A 27,083-nucleotide genomic window follows, 5' to 3' on the forward strand; every position below is an offset into this window, starting at 1 on the left:
GCTCCGCCAGGCGGGTCCGTACCGCCGGTCGGGAAACGCGTTACCTGGCGGCGCCACCTGGCGGCCGAGGGGGTGTCCCGTGTCCCCCGTCCCGTCCCGGCCCCGCCCCGCTCCCCGCCGGGCCGGGCCGGGCCGTGGGGCGGCGGGCAGCCCCGGAGGCGGCCGCCGCGTTACCACAACCGAGGCGCGCCCTGCCTGCGTCGCCAAGGCACCCGCCGCCGCGCCGGGCCCGGCCCACGTTAACAATCGCGATTATAAAAGCGGCGCGAACGTGGGGCCGCCCAGAGCAGCGGGCCCGGGCCGGCGGTACCAGCTTTCGCCCCCCGCCCGCGGAGGGCTCCCGGAGAGGACGGGACGGGGGAACCATCCCAGCCCATCCCAACCCAACTCCACCCCGGGAGCGAGCTGACAGCCGGCCATGGCCGACGGCTTGAGAAGGCTGGTCGGCGCGGAGAGCGGCCGGGTGCTGCAGGAGAAGCTGGAGAGCTGGTACCGGGACTACGAGGTGGGCCGCGGCCGCCCGCGGGGGTGGGGTGGGGTGTGGGGGGGGATCCGCGTCTGCTGGGGGCCTGTACGGAGGGCGGCCCGCCTCACCCCGCGGGCCCCGAGGGGGCGGGAGGCCGCCGGCAGCGGCGCCGTTGCCGCGGTGCCCGGGCCCTGCGGCGGTTTCCGCGGCGACGGCGGGACGCGGCGCGGCGGCGGCCCCCGCCCGGGAGGGAGCGCGGGTGCCCTTAGCTCGGTGCAACCGAAACGGGCAGCCGGCCGTGGGGAGCAGGTAGCGGCCGCCGCTTGGGGTTCGGTTTGGGACGTTGGCCCGCACAGGCGCCCGGTTATCACAATTTTAACACCCGGCGCCTGTAGCACTCGCAGCTCCGGCCGGTTTCTTTTCTGCCTGTGACAGGGTTTGCTGAAAGCGAGGACTGGAGGTTAAACTTGGTTATTTGAGCTGTAAGGACTGAGTCTGGATCAGAAAAGAGTTTTGTGGTAAAAGACGGGCAGATGGAAGGACCACGGGCGAGGGTGTGCTCAGAAGGAATCGGCTGTGGCCTGGGAAAGGTCAGGAAAACCGAGGAAAAAGGACGCTGGAACTGAGAACGGAGTTATCCAGCTTCCCAGCTCTTCTGGGTGGGAAACCTGTTAGAGCTGAGAGGCTGCTGCAAGACAGCACAGCTGCAGAAGGGCTTTGGAAGGGGGGAAGCAGGTGTGAGGAAGGAGTTTCGGGTATGGGTGAGGAGAAGGCTGCAGATGGATGTAATGGGATGCATGGAGGAGTAAGAGGTAACAGGAGGCTGAGGAGGCAAAACACTGGAAGAAGTAGAGAAGGCGTAAAATTAGGGACAGGTGAGATGAAGGGACTTGAGATTTGACAATTACGAATTTCCTCAGCGGAAAATCTTGACAGAGTTCTCACTCCTGTGTCCCCAGGTTTCATTAGCTTCAGGACACTGGTAGTTGATGTGGTCATGAGCCTATAACCATCTACCATGTGCTATGGTTGGTGAGAAGAGGTGCTGAGCAGAGATGCAGCCTTTTCAAGGGAAGTCAGTTCTTTTTTTACTTCGTGGTATGTAGGAGTTACAGCATATTAATAGCCAGTGTAACTTTCGGCAGGATTCATGGCAAAGGACAGTTTTAAGGAGGAGTTTGAAGGTAGCTGGTAAAGCTACCACAGAGTGCAGGACACCAGAGGAGGAAGAACAGGGGCATGCATTTTAAAATCTTGCAGATGGATGGCGGAGGTAGACCTCAGGAGGGCTGAGCAATAGTGGGAGCTGAACTCCCCATAATAGTGAGGTGGGGGTAGTCTCTGAGGTCTTGGGAAGTGAAGAGGAGCAGTTTCAGGCTGCCATTGCAGAAAAGGAGGAGCTGGCAGATGGAAGCATCATGGGTGTCATGTCAGTGTAATGAGCTGGAAAAATGCACTTTGCAGTGGTATTCTGGTGGAGGTTAGAACGGTGAGACTGTGCTCCTTGAGGCCAGAGGAAAGCATGTTGCAGCAATCAAAGTGCAAGCTGACAGGGGCATGGGTTGGGAGTTTTAGCTGCTTTGGAAGCTTGTAAAAACCGTATGGAGCCATTAAAGCCTGAAGACCTAGAGGGTGATCTATGTTAAAGATGATACACAGGTTACAGATAAAGATTAAGGAAGCAGGTACAAAGTATGTGTTCTCCTGGCAGGTGCAGTAGGATCCTGGACAGATTAACCCCCATCAACTCCCTTTCAGAATTGCATTTGCTGAAAGTGGTGTAGGTTTGCTGTTCTGTTGTTTCCTAGGCATAATGCTAGATTTTGCCCATTCTTCAGTAATATTTGTTTCAGTTGGTAACTCTTAAAAATCAGATGAAATTGCATGGAGGACTCATGTGGCTGTTGACAAAGCAAGATAATAGCCTTATATGTATTATTTCATCTAATATGGAAAATCAGATCTTGGACTAATACGTTTTTTCATCCAACAATCTCTTATCTTATTATTTTAAAAACTCTGTGCTGAAAGATTTTAACAGAGATCCACAATTATTATGGTTCTTCTTTTGGAGATATTTGTGGATGCATCTCCTTTATAAATGGGGAAAGGAGTAAGTTTTCTCAAGTAGTGAATTAACTGGGTGATAGAAGTCCTGATGTCTTGTTTGTTTGCCTATTAATGTGAACCGTTAAAGATGAGTATTCTAGTGGATGCAGTAAGAAAAGGTTGTGAAGATGTAATTATGGGGGGGGGGAAACATCATGATCATAACAGGAATAATTTTAAGTAAGAAATCCCTGGCAGATGTATTAATACACAATAATTTACAGATTAATTCCTGTGATCAGAATCTGAACCGATGCTGTGAAATAATAGAATTGAACTCTGAGATTCAAGGGCAGCTCTTCACAATCCTCAATGAAACATCTCGAGAAGGTAAATCAGTGCCTTGCCTTATTACTAACACATTTCACATGTGTCATCTTTTCAAGCTCTGGCTCTTTCTGTAACTGTTCTCAATTTCTTAATGTATGTATTTTCTTAGGTGGGCATTATGCAGGTGTGGAAACAATAAAAACTCGTCTCCTGCCATGGCTAGGGACTTGTTTTTCGTGTGCTACTTCAGGAAGGCTCTTCGAAACCAACCTCTCTCTCACTCAGGTATGTAGGAAATTTATTTTAAGGGAATAAAATGGTGTGGATTTATAGCTGCAGGAGAGCTTTAATGACTTTCTGTTAATAATAGCTTCCCTCCGTGATTTTGGTTAATGAAATATGTCCATAGTTGCTCATGGAGACAACTATGCTATTTCTCTGTCTCATCTCGCATTTCCTTTGAAAGGGAAATGGAAGAGGTTGTTAAAGTTACTTTTGGCCTTCTAGGGCTTATGCTGTTTCACAACAATGAATGACAATATGGAGGAATTTGCTTTGTAAGAGAAGCTATGTTCTTGTACAGCTTTCCTTTTCTAGGTAAAGAATTACGCTGCATTTGCATTTGCAGAGACATCATAGAAGTATTTATGGCATATCTCTGTTAGTAAAACCTAACGCTATGTGAAAATACATATGTAAGCTGAAGGTGTGTATAAACTCCATGTGTTTGTCTGTGAGCTCCTTTTATTTTTTTGAAGAAAAAGATCTTTGTTTAGTATCTCAGCATTGTAATATCCCCAGAAGGGGGGGAAAAAAAGTGCTCATGTCCATCATGATACCACCACGCGCCTGACGTGATGTTTGGAGTTAGTATGTATTTGATATTTACTGAAGGGGTTGTAGTACTAACAGTTCGGCAGAAAAGACAGATCTGCTGTGGCTTTGTGTTTTGAAACAAAATAAGAGTGTTGGTTGATGCAAACTAGGGGAAAATATTGAAGATCTTGAGATTTGACAGTGATGGCTCCATGTTCTCTGACTTCTTATTTTTACACCTCTTCTGTCAAAATCTTTGACAATTAAAATAAGGACAAATGAAAAGTCATATCCCTTAAAAGTCAGATTCTAGTGTATTGCAGGAGTAGGGTTCTGCCAGAAAAACCCAAAATGTAAAATAATGATGTTATTAAATGACACTACACCCGGTGCACCAGTTATGGATTTGTCATTGCATGTGACATTCAAAATTTAATGTAACTGCTGCACAATTACTTATTTAATTCCGGTAGTATCAGGCAAATCTATAGGTTGTTAAAAACAGAGCTGCATGTGTAGTAGCGTGCTTTCTGGAATGACAATAGTTGCCTCCTCTGTTCTAATAACTTTTTCTGTTATTTTGTGTACGTGAATTCCCCAAAACTTCACTTGAGTTGGTGATATAGTCAGTCAGAAGATGACTGACTGGAAAAAAACCCATGCAACACATCTTCAAGAACACTTTGTTCAGATGTTGTGTATACAGGTAGTAAATCTGCATATGCAGACCTTCCATATTCTCTATCATGAGGTATAAATGAAGTGAGTATTTTTCTTAATAGAATTGAGTCTTTGTTTTGTGTGCCTGGAATGTATTCCTTATGTCTCTAGAAGGTATGCAATTGCTTTTGTTTTCTGTTACTTTAGAAATTAGCTTTACTGAAATGTTTAGAAATACATCTTCTAATAATGCTATACTACATTGCTGAAGGATTCTGTAAGGTAGAACATTCAAGCAGTGTGATTTTGTGTTTCACTATAGGATTCAATTGAGAAAGAGAGGCAGCTGAGAGAGCTGGCCAGCAATCAGACTTTTCAACTGCAAGAGCTGCAGGAAGAACTGACTTCAACTCGTCTACAGCTCAGCCATGTGCAACAAGAGTAGGGGAATTAACTGTGATTCTTTTTGTTTGTTTTTCGTTTTTCAACAAGCCATATTTTTCTCTCACCGTCTAAATACTGATGGAGATTTGTAAAATGTTTCATTTCTGGCTTAAAATCAGAGCTTCAAAATACATCTAGGCTCTGGATTGTCCATGTGTGTCCAAAGTGGGGTACAAATGATACAGTCATACCCACATTCATAAATTGTCTTGGTAGGTTTTGCTTCTGACAAAGGAGTTGGAAAACATGCCAGTATTCTAGATAAAAGGGGTTTGTATAATGCATGACCATCCCTGTGGAATTATAGTTAATGAACTGTTGCATGCTGAGCAAACCTTGATAAAAATCAATTGAGTAGCTATAGTGCAACACTTATTGAAGGACATACAACATGTCATAATTAGTTACGGTATGTAATTGGTATTTGAACATCTAAGAAGATCAAAACCCCCTGTGGTAAGATGGAGGAAGAAAGAGAGACAGATTTTCAAATAAGTGACTAGGACTGAACAATTTTTGTCCAGTTGCATAAAACATTTTGTGGAGCACTGTAGTCTCAAAATGATTTAATTGCTTCAGAAACAAATTTGTGCAGTTCGTGCCAGTTCCAGGGCCATTTCAGAGGTAGCTCCAAGTGACAGAGGCTTTCTCATTCATCCTATTAGCATGAGAACAATGAATGCTCACAGTCCTTTGGTCAGTACAAGAAGTGATATAATTTAATGCTCTTGCTAAGTGATTCCAAGAATATCAAGTTCTCAGAACTGCAAACTGTATTAGCTAGATTAGAGGAAAGAGGTTCAATAGAATATTTCATCCTGTATCCTAATTTTGCAGATATCTCCTGCTTTCATAGAATGGTAGAATCACAGAATGGTTTGGATTGGAAAGGATAGTCAAAGATCATCTAGCCCAACACTTCTGCTGTTGGAAGGGACATCTTCCACTAGATTAGGTTGCTCAAAAACCCATTCAACCTGACCTTGAACACTTCCAGGGATGGTGCACCCACAACTTCTCAGGGCAACCTGTTCCAGCATCCTGCCACCCTCATCATACATAATTTCTTCCTTATATCCAATCTAAATCCTCTCTCTCTTAGTTTAAAACCATTACCCCTTGTCCTGTCAGTAGGGGAAAAAAAAAATTAAAGTCTTTCCTGTTGTGGTTTAACCCCAGCTGGTAACTAAACACCATGCAGCTGCTCACTCACTCCCCCCCACCCAGTGCAATGGGGGAGAGAATTGGGGTGAAAAAAAAAAAAAAAGTAAAACTCGTGGGTTGAGGTAAGTTTAATAAAACAGAAAGGAAGAAACTAATAATGATAATAACAACAATAATAAAATGACAATAATAATAAAAGGACTGGAATATACAAAACAATGATGCACAATGCAATTGCTCACCACTTGCTGACCGATGCCCAGTTAGTTCCCAAGCAGTGATCCCCCCCCAGGCCAACTCCCCCCAGTTTATGTACTAGGCATGACGTTGCATGGTATGGAATATTCCTTTGGCCAGTTTGGCTCAGCTGTCCTGGCTGTGTCCTCTCCCATCTTCCTGTGCCTCTCCAGCCTTCTTGCTGGCTGGGCATCAGAAGCTGAAAAATCCTTGACTTAGTCTAAACACTACTTAGCAACAACTGAAAACATCAGTGTGTTATCAACATTCTTCTCATACTGAATCCAAAGCATAACACTGTACCAGCTACTAGAAAGAAAATTAACTCTATCCCAGCTGAAGCCAGGACATCTCCCCATCTTTATTATAAGCCCCCTTTAAGTATTGAAAGGCTGGAATAAGGTCTCCCTGAAGTCTCTTCTCCAAGCTAAACAATCCCAACTCTCTCAACCTTTCTTCATAGGAGAGGTGTTCCAACCCTCTGATCATTTTTGTGGCCCTCCTCTGGACCTGTTCTAACAGGTCCATGTCTTTCTTGTACTGGAGACCCCAGAGCTGGATGCAGTACTCCAGGTGGGGTCTCATGGAAGGGGAGTAGAGGGGGAGAATCACCTCCCTTGACCTGCTGGCCATGCTTCTTTTGATGTAGCCCAGGATATGGTTGGCTTTTTGGCCTGTAAATGCACATTGCCAGCTCATTTCTAGTTTTTCATCTACCACAATCTCCAAGTCCTTCTCCACAGGGCTGCTCTTAATCCATTTTTTCCCCCAGTCTGTACTGATGCTGGTGATTGCCCCAATCCAGGTGTATCACCTTGCACTCGGCCTTGTTCAACTTCAAGAGATTCACATGGGCCCACTCCTCAAGCCTGTCAAGGTCCCTCTGGATGGCATCTGTTCCCTCAAGAATATCAACTGAACCACTCAGCTTGGAGTCATCCACAAACTTGCCAAGGGTGCACTCAATCCCGCTGTCAATGTCGTTAATAAAGATATTGAACAGTACTAGCCGCAATACAGACCCCTGAGGGACACTGCTTGTCACTGATCTCCGTTTGGATGTTGAGCTGTTGACTGCAACCCTGGGCACAGCCATCCAGCCAATTCCTTATCCATCAAATCCACATCTCTCCAATTTAGAATCAAGGATGTTGTGTGGGACCGTGTCAAAGGCCTTACAGAAGGCAAGGGAAATGACATCGGTTGCTCTTCCCTTATTCACCAACGCATATTAGTATCTCTCATGTCTCATTTTGGATGAGTGCAAGCATTCTAATTGTTCATTATCAAAAAAGTCTCTCAGTCAACTCTGAGTGAGTTAAAGATCAGTGCATCCCCCTGAAAAGAAGATAAGAGGACAAAAAAATCTTGTGATCTCGCAGTATACATTAAATATCAAAAGTGACAAGGTGGGACAGAGAAGGACCCCACAAAGTTTGCAAGGAGAGGTTTTTTCTTCTTGGTATTTCAAATGGTTTGCCAGAATTAGGTAATCTTGCAAAATAATTCCAGCCTGAAAGGTTTAATAAGCAAAGAAGTTGTTCTCTGTTGTTATTTCTAACTATAGAGAAGGATTGTGGGAGATTGGTGGATCTTATTAACATATATAGCTGAAGGGAGGGTGTAAAGAAGACAGAGCCAGGATCTTTCCGGTGGTGCCCAATGACAGCACCAGAGTCAGTGGGCACAGACTGAAACACAGGAGATTCCTTCTGAACATCAGGAAACCCTTTTTTACTGTGAGGGTGACTGAGCAGTGGCACAGGTTGCCCAGGGAGGTTGTAAAGTTTCCATCCTTGGAAATATTAAAAAGCTGTTTGGGCACGGTCCTGGGCAAACGGCTCTAAATGGCTCTGCTTGAGCAGGGGGAGTTGGACCAGAAGACCTCCAGAGGTCTCTCCCAAACGCAACCATTCAGGTATATATAAAGATTGGTTTAGGGGTGAGGCATTTCATCCTATGCTCCTGTGTGGATAGAAAGAGATTATTTGATGAGCTGGAGAAAAGTGTTGGATGGTCAAGGTGAGGACAAGGAAAGTTATGCGCCGATACAGATTGGAGTGAGCGTGTGGCAGTTTGCAGTACAAGAAAAAGTCATTTCGGGCTAGCTCCTGTGAGAAGTGGAAAATCAGTGGTAAAGCTTTTGTACAGTTTTGCGAGTTGCATTTCTCTGTGCAGTCAGGTCAGAGAGGTGTTTGCTGTGGTTTGCAAAGGTAGAAGTCTGGAAGATGAAGGGTTGGGAGGAGGTAATTCAAGCAGTGATGAGGTCATGTGTGAAAGTTTCAGAACTGATCCTTTCAAGGTGGTGCAGTATGGAGTCATGATTGTGTAGTTATTGACAGATGGGACAGGTGCAGGAGAAAGAGAATTCATGTGCCAAGATAGCCCATCTATGGACAGTGAAGTCACTCTGAATGCTGTAAGTTGTTGAAATAGATGGAGAAACTGGAACTGAGTCTTAATGAAAAATAATGGATCATAGCAAAATAATTCTGTTATTGCATAGTCAGATATGACTTTTTATAAGCTATTTGTGTGCTGATAGTCTGCACAAAAGCCCACTGTGATTGTTTTCATATGTTAAATTGGTATGGACTTGGTCTGCTTAAACAGTCAGTTTGTCATATTAAATTATCTGGTAGAATCTCTGCCTTTACCATGAAGGTTATTTTATTAATTTTTCTTGCAGTCTGGCAAAAACCCAGTTGGCTCTTGAAGACACAAAGACCAAATCAGCCACTACTCTTTTGGCAGCAGAAGACGAAATTGTTCAGCTAAAAGCAGCGTAAGAAAAATTGAATCTTGGGGTATTTGTGGCAGAAGTCAGCATGCAGAGACACAGTCTGTCATTTACCTGAGTGGGTTCTGTTTATTCTGTACTGTCCCATGCTATAGGAAAAAATAGGTCTAGCTCCTTAACATCCCATAGCTTTGTTTCTTGGTGTTATATAGAGAGAATTAACATAAGTAGATCCATGTGAGAACTCTTATGGCTGAACTTCTATCCTTTTTTCTTTAGGCTAGAAGAAGGATTGCTTTGAAACTAGCAGCTTGATAGTATTTGAATCTTGTAGATGAAGTTAAATAGGAGAGAACCATATTCTGAATATAGCCGGAAACCATTGTTTGCAATTTGCTATGATGCTCTTGGAAGTAGCGTGTGTGTTAAATAAGAGATACTTCAGTCTCTCTATCTTAAGATAAAGTTCTTTATATGACTTTTTCTTTTAGACCATTTTTGCCAAATCCTTTTGCCTATCTGCACAGAAGTAATGGCTATTGGTAATGCTGACGTCTCTGGTTTAAAAATGGTTTTTGAGTTTCTAAGTGTGTTGGTCACATCTGGGAAGTTAATCTGGATCAGTAAGGGTGCAGCTGGGGGACCTACCCTTCCATTTCAATATAGGGGTCCTTAAAACTAATTTCCTTTTATGGCTTGACCTACAAGCAGTTCTAGAAGCAGTAATAATTCTTCACTCTTATGAAATGTAGCCCACGTCTTTTTTGGGTGGTGGGGTTTTGGTGGGTTTTTTGTTGTTGTTTTTGTTGAGTTTTGGGTTTTTTTTTTTGGTGTGTGTGTTATATTATTGGAGAAGAACACAAAGGTAGTTGAAATTAATTCCAACAGCGTGTGAATTCTTGTGATAACTGGCATTTCAACAACAGAAATGTAGTCATACTTGTTAAATAAATGCTTGCAGCCTTTCAGTTAAATAACGTTGCTGCTCTTTAAAATGGAGGAAACTTGACTTTGCTGCTTACACTGTAGGAAAGGATATAACTGTCAATGAGTTTCTTTCCTTTTAGGGCAACTGAGAGGATGAGCTACTCCTGATGAAGATAAGCAAACAAAAAAAACCTTAGGCCACTAGAGTTTCTACTTCCAATATCAAGTTGAATATTACTTGTTCATATCTGGATATTTATCATTGCATTTATCATTAATTGTCAGATTTTATCCATGGACTTTCCTAGCAAGTGTTGATCACTTTGGATTTTAATTTTTTGGACGGCTTCCTGGAGTATAAAATCATATTCCCATAAGATGGGCTCTTTTGATTTGTTGGGTGAAAAGTAGCTCATATAACTCCTTGATTCTTAGATATAACCTGACTGCTGTCTTCCTGATTAAAACTATTAGTAGGGAATAAAGGATCTCACAATTCCCATGTGTAGGTCTTAATGCAGACTGGACAGAAATTCATGTTGTATCAGTGTAAGCGATAACTGTGTAACAGTTACTTGGGAAGACACACACCATCACTCCAAATGTCCCCCCCTTCCTTCTTCTGACCCCAGCTTTATATGCTGAGCATGATGTCATATGGCCTGGGATATCCCTTTGGTCAGTTGGGGTCAGCTGTCCCGGCTGTGTCCCCTCCCGACTTCTTGTGCCCTCCCAGCCTGCTCACTGGTGGGGTGGGGTGAGAAGCAGATAAGGCCTTGGCTCTGTGTGAGCACTGCTCAGCAGTAACAAAAACATCTTGGCATTATCAACACTGTTTTCAGCACAAATCCAAAACATAGCTCCATACGAACTACTATGAAGAGAATTAACTCTATTCCAGCCAAAACCAGCACATTCTCCACCCTTTATTCCATACCATTTACATCATGCTCAGGTCCCACACTAGCCAATACAACCTCATTAACCACGCCCACCCCCACCCCCGCCCTTCCCATCCTTTGATATAATACACAGATATCATTCCCTTAATCTGTGGACCACCCCTATAAAATGTCTTCAAAATGTCCACAAACATCCACAAAATGTCCATTGAGTTCATTTAGTCCATGACTTTGGGCTCCATCTGTTATGGTGGTCACTCAGGACAGGAGAGGTGGTGTGTTGTGTGGAGTTACTGGGCACCAAAGCCAGCTCAAGTCAGGTCACTGCTGCACTTGCACTGCTTCTTGTAAGGCTTGTCCTCCATTGGTTCAGGTCGTTCCTGCTATAGTAATTCCTATAACATGCAACTCAAATCCCGGGTTACAATTCAAAGGTATTGCCATTACAGTCTCCACCCCGGTCCCTTTGGACCAGATCATAGGGTTTAACGTTGCAATGAACTCCTCTCATTGGCCCTGCTCTGGCTTGGACTTATCCACAGACTGCAGTCCCTTAGGAGTGTACATGCTCCAAGTGGAGCCTTCTCTATGAGCCACAGTCTCTTCAGGGGTATATCTGCTGCAGCATAGACTTATCCACAGCCTCAGTCACTTTGAGGTGCACCTGTTCCAGCCTTATCCATGGGCCACAATGCCTTCAGAGATAGACTTGCTCCAGCATGGCCTTACCCACAGCCACAGTCACTTCAGAAGTAAACCTGCTCCAGGATGGCCTTGCCCATGGCTGCAGGCCCTCCAGGGGTGTACCTCCTCTGTTGTGGGCTTATCCATGGCCATGCGCTTTCAGCTGCTCCAGCATGACCTCATGCACAGCCACCGGTGCTTCATGGTGTACCTGCTGCAGCATGGACTTATCCACAGCCACAGATGCTTCGAGGTGTACCTTCTCCGGAGTGGACTTATCCTTGGGCCACAGTCCCTTCAGAGGTATACCTGTGGTGGCACAGACATAACCACGGCCACAGACACTTCAAGAGGTACCTGCTCTGGCGTGGACTTATTCATGACCACAGATGCTTTGGAGTGTCTTGCTCCCACGTGGACTCATCCACAGGTCACAGTCCCTTTGACTAGAGTTCACACTGAAGTTCCAGCCTGTCCAGTACAGCAGCACAGAAACAGCAGCGATGCCCCGGCCATCTGCCAGCCCAGGTGCATTGCCATTGCTGTTATCAAAACGTTCCCAGGCAGAGCAGAGTAAGATGATCAGCAGTATGGCACTACAGCAAGCAGCAAGAGCAAAAAGCAGCCACTAATGAGCACTAGACTCTAATTTACAGTAAGGCAAGCATGCCCTGTGGCAAGCACAGGAGCCTGTCAATTAAAAGCCAAACAGCAATAACAGCTATAAATTCAATCTAGCACATTCCAATCAAATCTGTCATCATCCAGAACCGTTTGAGCCCCACGTTGGGCTCCAAAGAGGACTGTCACGGTTTAACCTCAGCTGGCAGCTAAGCACCACCCAGCCACTCGCTCACTCCTCCCCGCAGTGGGATGGGGGAGAGAATCGAAAGGGAAAAAGTGAGAATACTTGTGGGCTGAGATAAAGACAGTTTAATAGGTAAAGCAAAAGCCGCGCACACAAGCAAAGCAAAACAAGGAATTCATTCACCACTTCCCATCGGCAGGCAGGAGTTCAGCCATCTCCAGGAAATCAGGGCTCCATCACGTGTAACAGTTACTTGGGAAGACAAACACCATCACTCTGAATGTCCCCCCTTCCTTCTTCTTCTTCCAGCTTTACATGCTGGGCATGATGTCACATGGTCTGGAATATCCCTTTGGTCAGTTGGGGTCAACTGTCCCGGCTGTGTCCCCTCCCGACTTCTTGTGTCCCCCCAGCCTGCTCGCTGGTGGGGTGGGGTGAGAAGCAGAAAAGGCCTTGGGTCTGTGTGAGCACTGCTCAGCAGTAACGAAAACATCCCTGTGTTATCAACACTGTTTTCAGCACAAATCCAAAACATAGCTCCATATGAACTACTATGAAGAGAATTAACTCTATCCCAGCCGAAACCAGCACATGTTGCCATTTGTACTACTGACAGAAGAATAAACCATTCCTGTCTTCCTATGAATTCAAGAATTCCATAATCTCAACATACTTATGGTTCATGTTAGCTCTCAGTTTAGTTGGCACTCTACGTTTGCATCTTCTGCTTGGGTGTTCAATTTTTTATTGAAGCAAAGGTGATATTTTTCATGTTCTGTGAGTCATCTTTTCAAAATTTGAACCCTTTTAGTTGGGTGAAATCAGAATTGCCTAGTCTTCACCTGCCTGTCAAAACCAGAATCCTTCTAAAAGCAGAGAAAGTGAGGTCAGGACCAATCTGTGACACTTAGGGCAGGATTTTTTTTTACACAAGGAACAGTTAGTCAGGAGTGTTCTTTGCACCTTTGTCTGTAAACTTGTTTTTTTGAGACTTTTGGAACAGCTGATCTCCTTCCTTTTGTCTATAGTCTGTCTGTCTCACATACTTAAATCAAAGCATGTTTTGCAAGACATCTTGGTGTCCTGGGCTGTTAGAACAAATGTGGTCTAGACTCAATATAATTAAATTCTATAGCCAATATAAGCTTTTGTTATATCAAGATATTAATTATACCAGGATTTAGCTATTTGCTGCAGAATTCTGAAGGAAAATAAAAAATTTTTTAATTAATGACAATCAACATTTAAAAGCAATTGAAAGTTCTTCAGGGGAAGACAAAAAATAAAGTGTACTAAAACCTATTTTTATATACAGACTGAACAAAATCCTGTTAGTACTGTTATAAATGGAAGCTTACTACTAGCGTGCTTAGACTTGTGCCAAGGTCTAATCAAACTTAACATAGCCAGATGACTCACTTGGAAGTAAATGAGGTCAAGAGGACTTTTCTTTCTTGATCTGCTGTATGGAGGACCTGTTATATAGATTGGCAGGAAGAAATTTTGACAAACATGGTTGTAATTAATAACAGCCAATATGGTAGCTTGAATGAGTTACCTCAAGACCTTGTAGCGTCACTGTTGCAGAGGCCTCTTAAAAACAGGTTTAACAGCCATCTGGCCAAAAATTACATAGGTGCAGTTGTTCTTGCCTTGAATTTCAAGGCAATCTGACTGAATGAGTCGGGCTTAGCCCAAGGACTGGGGGAACTGTGAGGGAGTTTATCGTTAATGAATTCTTTGAAACTGGAGAGTAGCAGTGGGCTTATTTATCCAAACATCATTAAGTAGATACTTGACACAAATTCTCAAGGCTATTGTATTTTCTCCTGAGAAACTGGTTGAAGATGCCTATTTTATTTTTAAATGGTTAGATGGCGGAGTGTAAAACACTAGTTATAGCCTTAAAATAAAAATGGGTTATAAAAACTGTTCTGATTTTTCTAAGAACTATATTTTGCCTTGTTGGTTCCCATTATATTTTTTGCAGCATCTACATCTCTTTAACCTTAACAGAAAGGTGATAATACTCTTTTCATTTCAGATTAATATTTAGCAGTATGAGTGAATGAACTGCTAAATGAGTGAATTCACTCATTAGAGTGAATGAACAATACAACAGGGGAAACTGAATACTGCATAGATTTAATTAGCATGGAAAGGATTAGTGTTAAGGCTTACAAAAGTCAGCTTTGGTAATTCATAAATATGTCTGTCTTAAAGTTGTTTTTTTCCTTTTTTGTATTTAGTTTTTCTTACAAAGAAAGAAACATTCATTTTCAGTCGTGGCTTCTCTTATGTTTGTGACTTGCTATATGACTTGTGATGAACAGTGAAAGGTGCAGGTATTTCTGCTGGTTTCAGTCTGTCATGTGCTCTCCTGTTTTGGTTTTTGGGGTTTTTTTTTGTGTGTTTTTTTTTTTTTCCCCTCTCCTGATAAAGGCAGGCCTATAATTAAGCATCTGTTTGTATTTGTAATCATTATCTGCTGTCATGATGAAAAGATGGAAGCTTTGTGGATCTCACAACAGTGAGATAAAGACCATCAAAAATTGCTTTAAAACCTTCTGAAAAATGCCCATGTGAATAGGGGTAAATAACAAAAAGAAAATAATCAGAAGTGAAATGATTGATTTTTATTTATCCTTTCTGTTGGATAGTTATTAACACTGCATTGTCTGTCTGCATTGTCTATCGTGGCAATTTAAGGAAAGCCTGACTAGTGTCTTGTATATTATATAAGGGTTTTTTTCACCTTTTATTTTCTTGGTACGTAATGATTTTCCCCCATTTCTATCTCTAGAACTCGTCTTTCCAAATCTACTTTCCTTTCCCAGCTGTTCTTTATATTAGAATTCTTTAACCCTCTTTTACTGCTACTCTGCTAGAAGTCCTTGCTGGAGGAGCTGACTAAAGACTTCCACGGGATTGTAGTGGTATCTGCAGCTTTTCCTACCTAGGTTAGAAGGACAGGCTTTCCTCTTAGCAGGTGTGCTGCCTTATTACCCGTGGTCCTCTCAGTCAGCCTGCTCCTTAAAAAGTCAGAATGGGAAGCTTGTCAATTGATAGGTGTTACAGCTTTCATTGATTCAGATCCTCAAAAATCTCACCGGGGTCCTTCAATAAAGAAAAGGAAGAACAGACTGAATGCCTCCAAAATAAATAGAAAGCATCCTTTTTTTTTTCATTTTTTCTTTTTTTTTTTTTCTTTCGGAAAGAGGAATACAGTAATACCTGTGTTAGGTAGGAAAGCAGAGATGTTGGGATACTTGCTAACGTTAAGTAAGAGTAAAGGACAGAAGATAAACCTGCTTAACTGGTTGTCTGCCAATGTTTAAGAAACACTGCTTCTCTTGGGGAGAGCAGGAGAGGAATCATTAGCTTTTGATATGACTTGAATAACATAATTGGTGATATCCTTTGACTGACTAATATATTCCAGCAAAGAAGAAAACCCAAGGACCTGGTATAAGAAAATACCTAGAGTCTTGAACTGTAGTAAAGAAAACTGAGCTGGTTTAGCTAACATCTTAAATATGAGAAAGAAACCAGTTTCTTTCTTAGACCTTATCATCTGAGCTAATGCAAGGACACTAAATGTTAACCAGTGATCTCTCCTGTAACATAAAGTGTAGTGTATCCAGTCTCCTGCCACAGTACACTTTTACATTTTAAAGCGTAGTTAAGAGTATGCTTTGGAGTATGCTTTTTTTAAACTCTTTATTTCCCTGTATTTCAGCATAAGGAGCTTGCTCAATATTTATCTTCTTTTTCTGTTCTTTTTGTTTGATGATGAGGATTAATTGATAGATGGTTTGCATTGGTAGAAGGACATCTTGTGACTGACTTTATTCTGTGTGGTTAAGTCTGAAGACTTCCTGTGCCCAAGAGAAGGATGCCCTGAGGAAGTTAGATCGTCTGAATGACTATGAGCAGCAGATTCAAATACTGCGGGATGAGATTTCTATCCTGGATGCCCAGAAGTCTGTTCTCCAGAGCAGGTAGAGGCATTATTCAGAGAGGTCACTGAATCAGAGAAATTGTTCATGTTTGGTAGCATGAATTCCCTCCTCATTTGAAACTGAAGTATAAAGAAAAAATAAGTTTTTGTACTTTGTTATGAAGGAATATAAACTCTTTAACTGATTTCTCCTACTGCCCAAATGTTTTAATTTCAGGCAGCTGTGTTAAGTTTCTGGCAAAACAGCAAAGGCAGCAGCTTTACAAAATACACTGAGAGCAACTGTACAGGGTAAAAAGAGATGGTTAGGTTTTTTGTTTATAAGTCCTCTTTGAATACTGCATCATTACAGGGCAGAACTTGTTGTTATATTCTCACTTGTTTGACTTTACAACTCTTGAGCAGCACTGAAAGAGGAACAAATCTCCAAAGTATTACTAGTTAAAAGTGTGTTTCCCCAGAACAAAGTGCTTGGCTGTACACATTTTAGGAATTTAGTTTTGTTGTTGAGGCTCTAGCCCATAAAAGGTATTGACACAAATGCCTTCATATTAGACTAACCAGCTGCAGGTTTACTTCTTTAATTATGTTGGCTCAAAATCTCACCTTACCCTGGTAATAATTAAATTCACACAAAACTCTGTGCACTAGGCAAAAGCATCTGAGGATGGTGAAGCGACCTCATGCTTCTTCACATGTCTGTCATAGGTTTGTTCGGAGCCGCTCTCCTTCCCCAAGGCACAGTGAGAGCAAGTCACCTAGTCCACTTCCCCTGAGGAGCTGCTCACCTGGCCGAGCCAGGCGTACAAATGCTTCACGTCGTGCCTGCCTGGTAGCTCGCTTTGGTGACATTTATGCTCAAGAACGCTTGGATGCAGAGACCCTTTTGAGGACATACATCAGTGACATGGAGATGGTGCAGAGGATAATATACATTGCAGCTGTGGTAAGAAAAAAATGGTATTTCTTGTTTTACAGAAAGGCCAGAAGTGTTTTATAAAATATTATGGCTGGATTGGATTAAATTGTGTGTAAATCAGCATTTCTGTGAAGTATGGAGAAGAAAACTTCTCTACTTTTTTCCCTTTTGATTTTCCTTTCTTTCCTTCACATTTTTACATTGAACTCTCAGTTTAGTGTCCTTTTCTGACTGTCCTGTCCCAACATTAGAACAGTGTCAGTGATCTACAGTACAGATGCTAAAAGGGGTGCATAAGAAGACTGAATAGCTCTGAAAGGTAGATGATTCCTGCACTAAACAACACCGCCTCATTTAGATTAATTCTTTTGGGAATACTATATTTTAGAAAGCTAAAAATATCTCCAAATCATGCTTCCCTCTTGCCTGTAGCTATGTGCTTCTCTAGTTTTATTGGAAGGCTTAAAATTACCTAGATACCTCATATTTACTATAAGCTCAGTCAGAAGAAATTTTTTTTCGTTTTTCTGTCCTTAATCTTCTTTTCTAGAAAATTGATGTAGTACATACCTGCATCAGAGAGGCAGTGTGCCTCTTAATGTGTGTGATCCCAAGCACACTTAACTTACTGAAGTTTTTTTCCCACAACTGTCATTCAGTTCACACTCTCCAAGTCAACCTTTCTTCCCAACAGACAAGAGGTGTTCCTGTCTGACATGTTAGACTGTGGCATATAAAATCTATTATTGAATTCTGCTCTTGATATCTTTGAATGTGATTCCATTGATCGTGGGTGTGTGTGATAGAATCCTACATAAAAATAGAAAGTTAGGTGGGACGCTTTTCATTCCCATCTTCTGCAAATAAATCACACTTGATTTAATCAGAGAAGTCTTCCCAGTTGAGTACTATTTTTAACTTTCACTTTTACAGCAGTGTTTTATATTCCTCCTTACAATGATGATACTGGGTTAAGTTCATCCTCTTAGATAATTGATAAAAAATGAATCTCATTCTCCTGGATTTAACTAGATGTTCTTTGTGTTTGCAGGAGTCTTTTCATGCAGCAAAGACAGCCTACAGGCAGTTCAAAATACGTGTAAGAGACACTCTGTCTCTAGGTCACTCGGGGCCCGAGTCACTTGAAGACACTGTCCTGGATTATATAGTTCGCCATGAGGATCTGTATGACGTTCAAGCCAGTGTCAATGTAAGCCAAGGGCAGTGAGGAAGTGATGTGTTGATCTATTTCAGTAGCTAATAAATTCGGAATGTGTAAACTAGAAATGCACTGTTACCTGAAGAAGGAAAAAAGTTTATTGCATGGATGTTATGTCTTGCAGCAATTTATTTTCCAAAATAATATTTTGGTATGGCCCAGTAATCACTTGTTTTATTTGTCTGTGACTAGAATGTCTCTGTCTGCCTGAATAATATTTTTGGCAAGATACAGTGTAACTCTCTTAATCAAATAAATGTAAGCTAAATTTCATATTTTTGTTAAATTCTGTGCTCTACTGAAAAACTACACCTCCTTCCTAAGATTGATGTCAACGATGCAGGTCATACTTTATTTCTAAAATAACAGTGCATTCTTTCTGAAGTTAATATTTTCTGGAATAGCCTAAGACAATATTGCTGGGAGCTTCTTATAATGATTTTTAAATGTAGAAAGCTGAGAGGCATATTTAGGAGGGATTTCCATACTTGTCCCTAAATAAAAGTGTTAATGAGCTCAAATTACTCAATTGATTTTTTTTCAGGAAGTAATTCGCTCCATGAACATCAACCCAAAGATTTCATTTCCACCAGAAATTGATTTCATTGTGATCAGCACTTTGATTCGAGAGCTGTGCCGTGTGGCTTTTTCAATGCAGACACTCGTTCCTCCTCTTGATGTTGCCTTTGGTACTGATGGAGAACTTTTCAGTGAGACCAAGTAAGAACTCTTACAGATTCTTACCACTAAAAAAATCCATCAGGTTGTATAGTCTACTTCTTTCCTAATTAATATAAAGGCTTAAGATTGATGCTAAACATTAATATGGGGCAAATATTCCTGGTCTGTAGTGAATTGGGTATGTCTTTAAGGTTTATGATGGTGTATAAATGCCAGGCTGTAGACCAGTGTTAACAGCTTTTTTTAATGAACAGAACAATTTTCTGGATAAACCTCAGTCTCTAGAGCATATTTAATTTATCCATTAAGAGGAAAATTATCATCAACTTTCCTTTCCCTGTTTAGTCTCTGTCTGCCTCCAGTGTTTATAAAATGTGTGCACCTTTGTTCCTCCTTTCTGGCCCATTTTGTAAAAGTCATGTTTACTGAGATCTGGCAGTTGGTGTCTGATACCAGGATCATCAGTACGTGTGCTGTGACCTCCAGGCTGTGGCTGCTGTATGACTTATGGATCTTGATACACTCCCATCTTTTCTGGTTTAGAGCTGAGCAAAAAGAAAAATGCCTTTTAAAAATGGGAATTTTGTTTAAAAATGCACACCATAACATAGTTTTTCTTTTTTCCATAGGGTCAGGGCTGGCTGCTTTGTTAGCTGGCAGAGAACTGTAGGGTGCTTCCATGCCTTCAAGAAAACTAATGGGATTGATAGCTCCAAAAAAATTGCTCTCAAAAGCAAGAAAAGCCACACCAATAAGGAGGTTTCTAATCATAATTTAAAATAGAATGGAACCCAGATGGGGAAGAGCTTGAGAAGCCAAGGAGATAAATAGAGAAGATAAAAGTAGCTCTTCAACAGGAGAGTGCAAAGTCATACATGAGTACTTAATGATCCTGGCCAAATACTGGGCAGTTAGCTATTTGACACCCAAAGCTATTGGCTGTATTAAGAAGGCAGCAATGCTATGGTATAGTCTTGGACGCTTTCTCCACGTACTTCATGTGTGTGGCCTTCAAAAACCAGGTGTAATGTGTTTATACATGCTGCTGGAGAAGACATATATATACACATTTATCCATCTATCTAGATAAATATGTGGCATATATATGTTTACATGTATAGCATATGTATGTGGTACACAGAGATGGAGCAAAATTTGTAGAAAGGGCTGGCCAAACCTCATTGTACCCTATACCTTCCTCCATGCAGAGCTTCATGCCTCTGTTTACAGCATTGTTTTATATAAATTGCTATTGTATATACATTACTAATGTATAGATGAATTATTGTTTTTTATTTCAGTTATTTGGTATTTGTTTTGAGTTTGAATCCACAAAACCAGACATGTATTATTCAGCTAATATTGCAGACTTAGAGAAGCAATATGTATTTGGTATGTTAATACAGGCCTTCAAAATATGTTTTCTTAGCTAAAAAGTCACTGTTTCATTATCAGTATCTGAAGATCTTGCTAATAAAATTGCTTCTTATGTCTCATAAGGTACTAGGATGTAACTTTATAGTTGAGATAGAGTATTTCTGTAATATCCTTTACAGGGGTCTTGTTTTAGCAGGATATTTCAGGAAGACGGGATAGCTATGCCTGCCAAAATGCTGCTCAGGAGATTTAATCTGTCAGTGGACTCAAGGACCCTGGCTTGTGTGGGGCTTATGCAAGAATATGGTCTTAGCGGCCTTCTGACGTGTGAGATGGCTTTACTGGAGTGTCTCTCAGTATAAGTAGACAGTATATTCTGCTAAGTCTGTCTTATAGATGTATTTCTTTTACAGGTACACTTAAAGAATACTTACTTTTGTGATACAGAAATGTTGTCAAGAAAGATGTTTATGAGCTATAGCTAGTATTCTGCTTTTTATCAATATTGATGACTTGAAGGATCATATTTATCTTTTGGCACTTATAGGCAGACATTTCTTGTACTCTGTATTTCAACAGATACCATCGTAGTTTCGACTCTGATTTCACAGCTGCCTTGGTGGCCTATCATGTATGGCCTGCTCTGATGGAAAATGATGTTGTAATTGTGAAGGGAGAGGCAGTCACAAAAAGAGGAGCTCTGGTACGTACTTTTGTTAAGGAATATGTTAAGGGAAGTAATTAGATTTGAACACTGTTTTAAAATTTGAAAAAGATAAATTCTTGATTGTTCCCTATATGGCTGGAGTTGTGTATATCAAATATCAGTTAGGTTTTAGTGCCTCATCCTGTTTTTAGGATTAATAGTTCCATTTGCCTTAATGTATTCATTATGCAGATGTATGATTGTTGGCAGAGGCTGTTCTAAGGAGAAAGTTTACTGTGTTTACTCTCTGTCCTCAAGTCATGTCTCCAGCATGGCAAGTCTGCTTGCTGAGTCTGTCTTTATTAAATGCCCTCTTGCAAAAGAGGTTTGTCAAACTCTTCTCTTGTAGTGGTCTCGCAGAAGTAGAAGTAGAAGCAGAAGCCGCAGCCGTAGCACCAGTCCTCTTCTAGCTCATCATGTAAGCCCCAGCTGAATGCTTGTAGTATAAACAGCATCGAGTATTTTAAACTCAGAATGTAAGCAACCTTTTAAAATGCTGATGTGGGAATAAATGCCTTTGCTGGGTCCGGAATGAGGTGAAGCTGAACTGACAGATAGTTATTGCCTGGTATAATTATCAGTGGAGATACTGTATGAGAAGTGGATCATAGTTAAATTCTCCGAAGTGTCAACTGTGGATCTCAGAGTGCTTTCCCCCTACTCCCCCTTGCTTCAGTACCCTTCTGAATAACTAATTGCATCATCTGGAAGTGTTATAGTCATCTTGCAGTACATACACAGCACATGGTCCCTGCCTCCTGGATTTAGTAATCTAAATTTACCCTCCAATGCCTCAAAGGAGCAGAAAATCAGTGTAGGGTAGGCAGGAGGTGGTACTAATAAGATATGTGAAACCTTAGCAGAGTTCTGCATATGGTATAGTTACACATTTTAAATTATTTCTGTAAAATCATGTATATTTTTCTAATTGTTAGCCCATCTTATTAAATTGACATAGGTGCCCTCAACTTAAAATATGAATATTGAAAATGTGAGAGGCTTTGGGTAAGACTCACTTTTTTGTGTGTGTGCAGGGTGTGAAGGAAAAATTAGAAAGTTGTTGAATTTGACTTTGTAGCAGTGGAGCTGCACTGATAGACATGTGCAAATTTTCTGGATGTTGATAGGTCCCCAGGTGCCTTTCTTGGGTACAGTTCTTTAGCACACCTGAGTTTCCTTTTCTGTTTGTCTTGCAGTTGTCTCGAAGCCGCAGTCCTTCACCACTGAGGAGCGGAAGCCCAAGTAAGTGGGCATATTAGTTCATAATGTCTCATGGTTTTCATATTAAGCCCTTGAACAACTGAGCAAAGAGACAAAATAACATGCTGAAGGTCTTTGACTCTAAAATACTTGTCCAAGTCTTATTTTTAAAATGGGTAGCCCCTTTCTTTTCTGTGTGTGGAAAAAGGCTGAAATTTCTGACTTGGAGGAGAGCTTGTTTTTCACTCTACTCAGAACACTGTCATGAGTTCTGCCTGCTAGTTGCCTTTGTTGTGGCCAGTTCTATAGTAAGTAAAACTTCTTCTCTTCCCTATTCAAGAAACAGTTGGCTGCATGCCTGCTGGCTCCATGCCTTTCAAAATCCAAAGAGATAGCTAAGTGGAGATGGTGAAGTGAGGGATTTCAAACAGTATGAATGTGTGCCCATCTTAAAGACAAGCGAATTTAGAGGCTTAGAAGAAAATAGTTGTACTGAAATGTGTCTTTTTCTTCAACAGGGCGTTAACTGGACATGTTCCTGTGACTCAGTACATCCGGATCCAACAACTTCGCTGGTGCCTTTTCTCTTAAGAATACCTCAAATCTTGCAATAATGTGAATGGCAATTGTCACTCCAAATGGAGTTCGTGTTCAGTGGGGTTTTTAGAATTATAGAAGGCTAATTTATAATTTTAGAAACTACTTCAACCCTTCTGATTTAAAAAAAAAAAAAAAAGTGCATGCAATACAGAATCATACTCATTTGGCAAAATTTGCAGAGCACTGAGGAATCAATGCTGTAATCCTGCAGAGGGAGATAGAATTATTGCATCTAGAATGTTTTCGAGAGATACTAAATGATGCAGTTTATCTTGATAGGATATTTAATATAACCTAAATGGTGAAAGTTGCAGAATGTTGAGGTTAGCTGTTACTTGAAAACAATTTCATTAATTGGTGCTTATTTACAATTTTAGAAAATAACGATAATCTTAGGATGTGCCAGTCTCACACAGCATCCTTTTAAATACGTCCTTGCGGTAAACTGAATTTTCTAACTACAATGCAAAAGTTGCAAGATCATAAACTACTAGTACTCCAGCAATCCCCAGGACTTTATTGACAGCTACTTATGAAAGCATGGGTGTGTGCTTTAGCAAGGCAGTAATAGTCCTTGTTAAAGTCATTGTTACTTAGAAAATATCATAAAAAATTGTAGTTTGGAACTTAAGGTATTTTGAAAGTGTGCCACTGACTATTTGTAGGCTTGAAATATTTGCTTGAGGTGGCCTATGCGGTATCACTTTTAATGGGCTTTCATACCAGACTGATAGATTAGTAATTCTTGTGAACACTGTGAAAAAAACCTGTCCACCTGTCCAGTTATCTCTGACTGTGGGTGTTCATTACATTTTACTAGTGAAAATCAGAGACCTGAAGAGATTTTATTCTGGCACTTTAAACAGTTTGTTCCCCTTGTAAATGTTTATTTTAATATCAGCATTTTTGGTTTGGAAAGAACTGATACTGTCATTCTCTCAGAACCTCATCTGCAGGGCCAGCCTTGAATACAAGCCACACAAGTGACTGCTTGGGGCCTTGTGCTTTTACATAGAAACATAGGATTTGTCATAATGGAGCTGATGTGTAATTCACCATCTCCACTGTCTCATTCTGGTCAATACCTGATGCTTCAAAGGTATGTGGAGCTTTCCCCAAATTCATCTCCACAATTTTGGAATATAAACAATCAGGAGGAAAAATTCTTTTCTGCTTCCTCTTTTAATCAGCCTATGCCCTGGAACATGACATTTCATTAATACTACTCTAATAACATGAGCAAAAGTATTTTTATTAGTTCTGAAACTATTTAGTCCTTAAAATTAAGTTACAGGAGCAGATTTTGTGATCCCTTTCCAGGGATCTTATACAGATTTATACATCCATACTCTTTCTCTCTACTTCTTGTGTGGCTTAAGACTTTGGCACAAGGCTCTTTGGCACAGGATCATATTTCAGCAGACTTTAGTGCTGGTCCGCATGAGCCATGGATCAGCTGTGACTCTAGTTCTACAGATGTATTTTCATTGGAATTTGGCCAATTAGTAACCGATGAGAACAAAATGAAGTCCTGTACACAGAGAGACATTCACAGAGCCATTCTGAATGAACTGAGGGGACACAAAGGTGCATGCACGTATGTGGTGTACTTCCTTGTATCTAAGAAAGTCACAAGAGAAAATACAAAGCAATATATTTCCTCTTCTAAGAGCCTGATTGTTGGTCACAGCTATGGATCTGAGCTTAAAGTAAACCTGCATATTTCTGCACTGATCTCATGACTAAAACCACCCCAGTTCTGGAAGAACTGAGCACCTGCAACTTGTGTGGCAACAGAAGACAATTAGATATCCTGAGTATGGTTTTGAGCAGAAAAATGAAGGATTTCTCAAAATCTTGTAACTACCTAAGGGCTAAGGAGATGTAGGTTTTTTTAGAAACTAGGTGTTGCATTTTTGTCTTCTGCATGTAATTGCCAAGCCATGTCTGTGTTATGATTTTGAGTTGAAGTAAGTTTCCATACTGACTGTGAGAAAACTAAGACTACATCAAAGAAGTATGTTTTTCTTGACAAGCATCAGAGGCAGGGTAGTTCCAGACTTGCACACACCTGTGATGCCACTAGGAACTAGTATTCCCAAAGAGCTAAAATTGCCATAAAAGACAAATTCACAGTGGTTAGTGGACCATCTCATCTTCCTCCCCCAGCAGGTACCTAGAGAACTAGTTAGTCTCGAAGTGAAAGAGAAAACTAATGAAATGACAGCCAGTGACTTGTTTTGGTGGTGAGAAAGCAGCTCTAGGATATTTTTTTTTGCATAATGTTTCAGAGCAGAGCAAACCATTTTCGGCAAAATAGGAAGTCAGTCCACAGCATGGTAACACTTAATTAGTTAAACAAACCTTACTCTACTCAGTTGTACTCTGCAGCCCATAGTCTTTTTATAGGAATATACTGTTTTGTACTGGTTGCCTGTGCAGCTTATTTATAGCCAATTAAATCTATAGATCAGTTAGAAGATTGCTTTTGGTGTCAAGGTAGACACTAACAGCTCCTGTGCTTCTTTTGATCTACATGACAACAGTGCAGAGAATGCATACCAATAAAGATTATATGGAATTAACCAGCAAATGCAAAATAACTTATAAAAAGGGACTTCCGTAATTGCTTGTAAGACTCTATGAAAGAATGGATCATGAATGTGAAATTGATGATATTTTAATAAGAGTTTTTAAAATCTTAAGTAAGATTTTTTAAATTTTCTTTTTTTTTTTTTTTTTCCACTAAATCACAAGCCTGGATAATGCCACGCTTGTAAAACCACCAAAGTAGAAACAGTAAGGGTGAATTCTAATAGGTGACAAATAAAAAAAAGCCAGTAAGGCTTCTATTGCAAGGTAGTTTTAGAACAGTATGATCATGATCAAAGTGTTAATACCAGGAAAAGAAGGCTAGATTTTGAACTAATTTAAGCTCTTTGCAGATGGACTGATGGAAGTGAGGCTGCACAGAATGTAAAAAAGCACCACGTTTAGGCCAAGGTGTTCATGTAGAACAGCACACGTTTGTGAGGGATTTAGAGATTGCTGGAGAGTTTCTCCTGCATATCAGCTCTTTGAAAGCTGATTATGTCTGTCTCAATTCAAAGGCTGTCCCACAGTCAGTCTGAACGTGTGGATGTTTTATCATCTATTTCTGGGAAAATACAATATCATCAAAGTATCTTCAGTGTTCCTTCTTCAATGTTTGCAGCTCAATAACAGAGACACCCATGCAGAGCTAGCAGATACTAAGGGTAAATGGCTCAGCTAAATTTGCTACTGCACAATGAAGATTTAAATTCAGAACTTATCTTAGATAGATTCTCCAGCATCCTGATAGGAGAAAGAAAGTTGGTAGCAGGAGGTTGGTGGAGTCCTCCCATCTAATATCGCTGGCAGTGAGCAGTGGTGCTGATTCAGCCTTGTAGGAGGCTCAAGATGAGTGGTAAGTTAAAGCAAAAATACACTACAGCCTGAAGAAAGTAAATGTGAAGGCCAAAAATTATCAAAATTCTCCCTGGAAAACATACGGCTGTACATCCTCCAGGATTTGAGTCTTTTAACTTTACTTTTATATTGCATGTATGTACTGCAAAAGTTTGTCATCCTGTAAAAGTGCCATCAGAATTAAATACTGTCTTTCAGCTTTATGTAACCTTTGTCAGCCGTTTTTGATTGGTGTTAATTACACAGTGATTTTCTTACGGTAGCATTAAATAGTCTAGCTGTGTATTAAATAAATGAAAATCTGTTTGTTCATTATGGCTTGCAGCTACATTAGCATGTGTTCAGACTGAATGTTTTAAGTTTCAAGACTACTGTATTTCTTTTAGTCATGCAGCATACTAAGCAAGTATACTAAAGAAATGTACTTTCACTTTATGCCAGTTTTGGATAGTTTAAAACAACACATGTGAGCAAATCTGTCACAGGCTCTTGCTGATATACAGGTGTGTTGTTTATGTGGAAGCTGTACCTTTCACTCTGTAGGCAGAGCACAAACCGAGCACTTGGTGTCATTTTACTGTTAGCAGACAAAGGCATGAACACAAATGAAGTGGGTGGTGTATTTATACTTTCTTATGGCTTTGAGAAGGGAACACTTCTGCCTTGCAAAAACACAGTTCTCAAAGTAATGTTACCTGCTTGAAAATAAAATGTCAGCATGAAGATGCTGTCTGCAGCTGTTA

General features: G+C 40.9%; 1 protein-coding gene across 3 annotated transcripts; it reads left to right on the forward strand.

Moving 5' to 3' along the window:
* Positions 1-65: 65 nt before the first annotated feature.
* Positions 66-27,083, forward strand: SPATA18 (spermatogenesis associated 18). Of its 3 annotated transcripts, XM_030022078.1 has the most exons (13): positions 67-505; positions 2,800-2,905; positions 3,015-3,130; positions 4,644-4,762; positions 8,856-8,951; positions 16,094-16,228; positions 16,897-17,134; positions 18,159-18,317; positions 18,871-19,046; positions 20,964-21,087; positions 21,440-21,508; positions 22,287-22,332; positions 22,809-27,083. In XM_030022078.1, the coding sequence occupies exons 1-13, from the start codon at positions 419-421 to the stop codon at positions 22,814-22,816; spliced, it is 1,479 nt and encodes a 492-aa protein (XP_029877938.1). In that variant the 5' UTR covers positions 67-418; the 3' UTR covers positions 22,817-27,083. The 3 variants fall into 3 exon arrangements, with proteins under 3 accessions (XP_029877948.1, XP_029877938.1, XP_029877957.1); XM_030022088.2 differs by lacking the exon at positions 21,440-21,508 and having other exon boundaries at positions 66-505; XM_030022097.2 differs by lacking the exons at positions 8,856-8,951; positions 22,809-27,083 and having other exon boundaries at positions 22,287-22,349.

The sequence above is a fragment of the Aquila chrysaetos genome, chromosome 1, assembly GCF_900496995.4.
Source record: "Aquila chrysaetos chrysaetos chromosome 1, bAquChr1.4, whole genome shotgun sequence".
Taxonomy (NCBI): Eukaryota; Metazoa; Chordata; class Aves; order Accipitriformes; family Accipitridae; genus Aquila; species Aquila chrysaetos.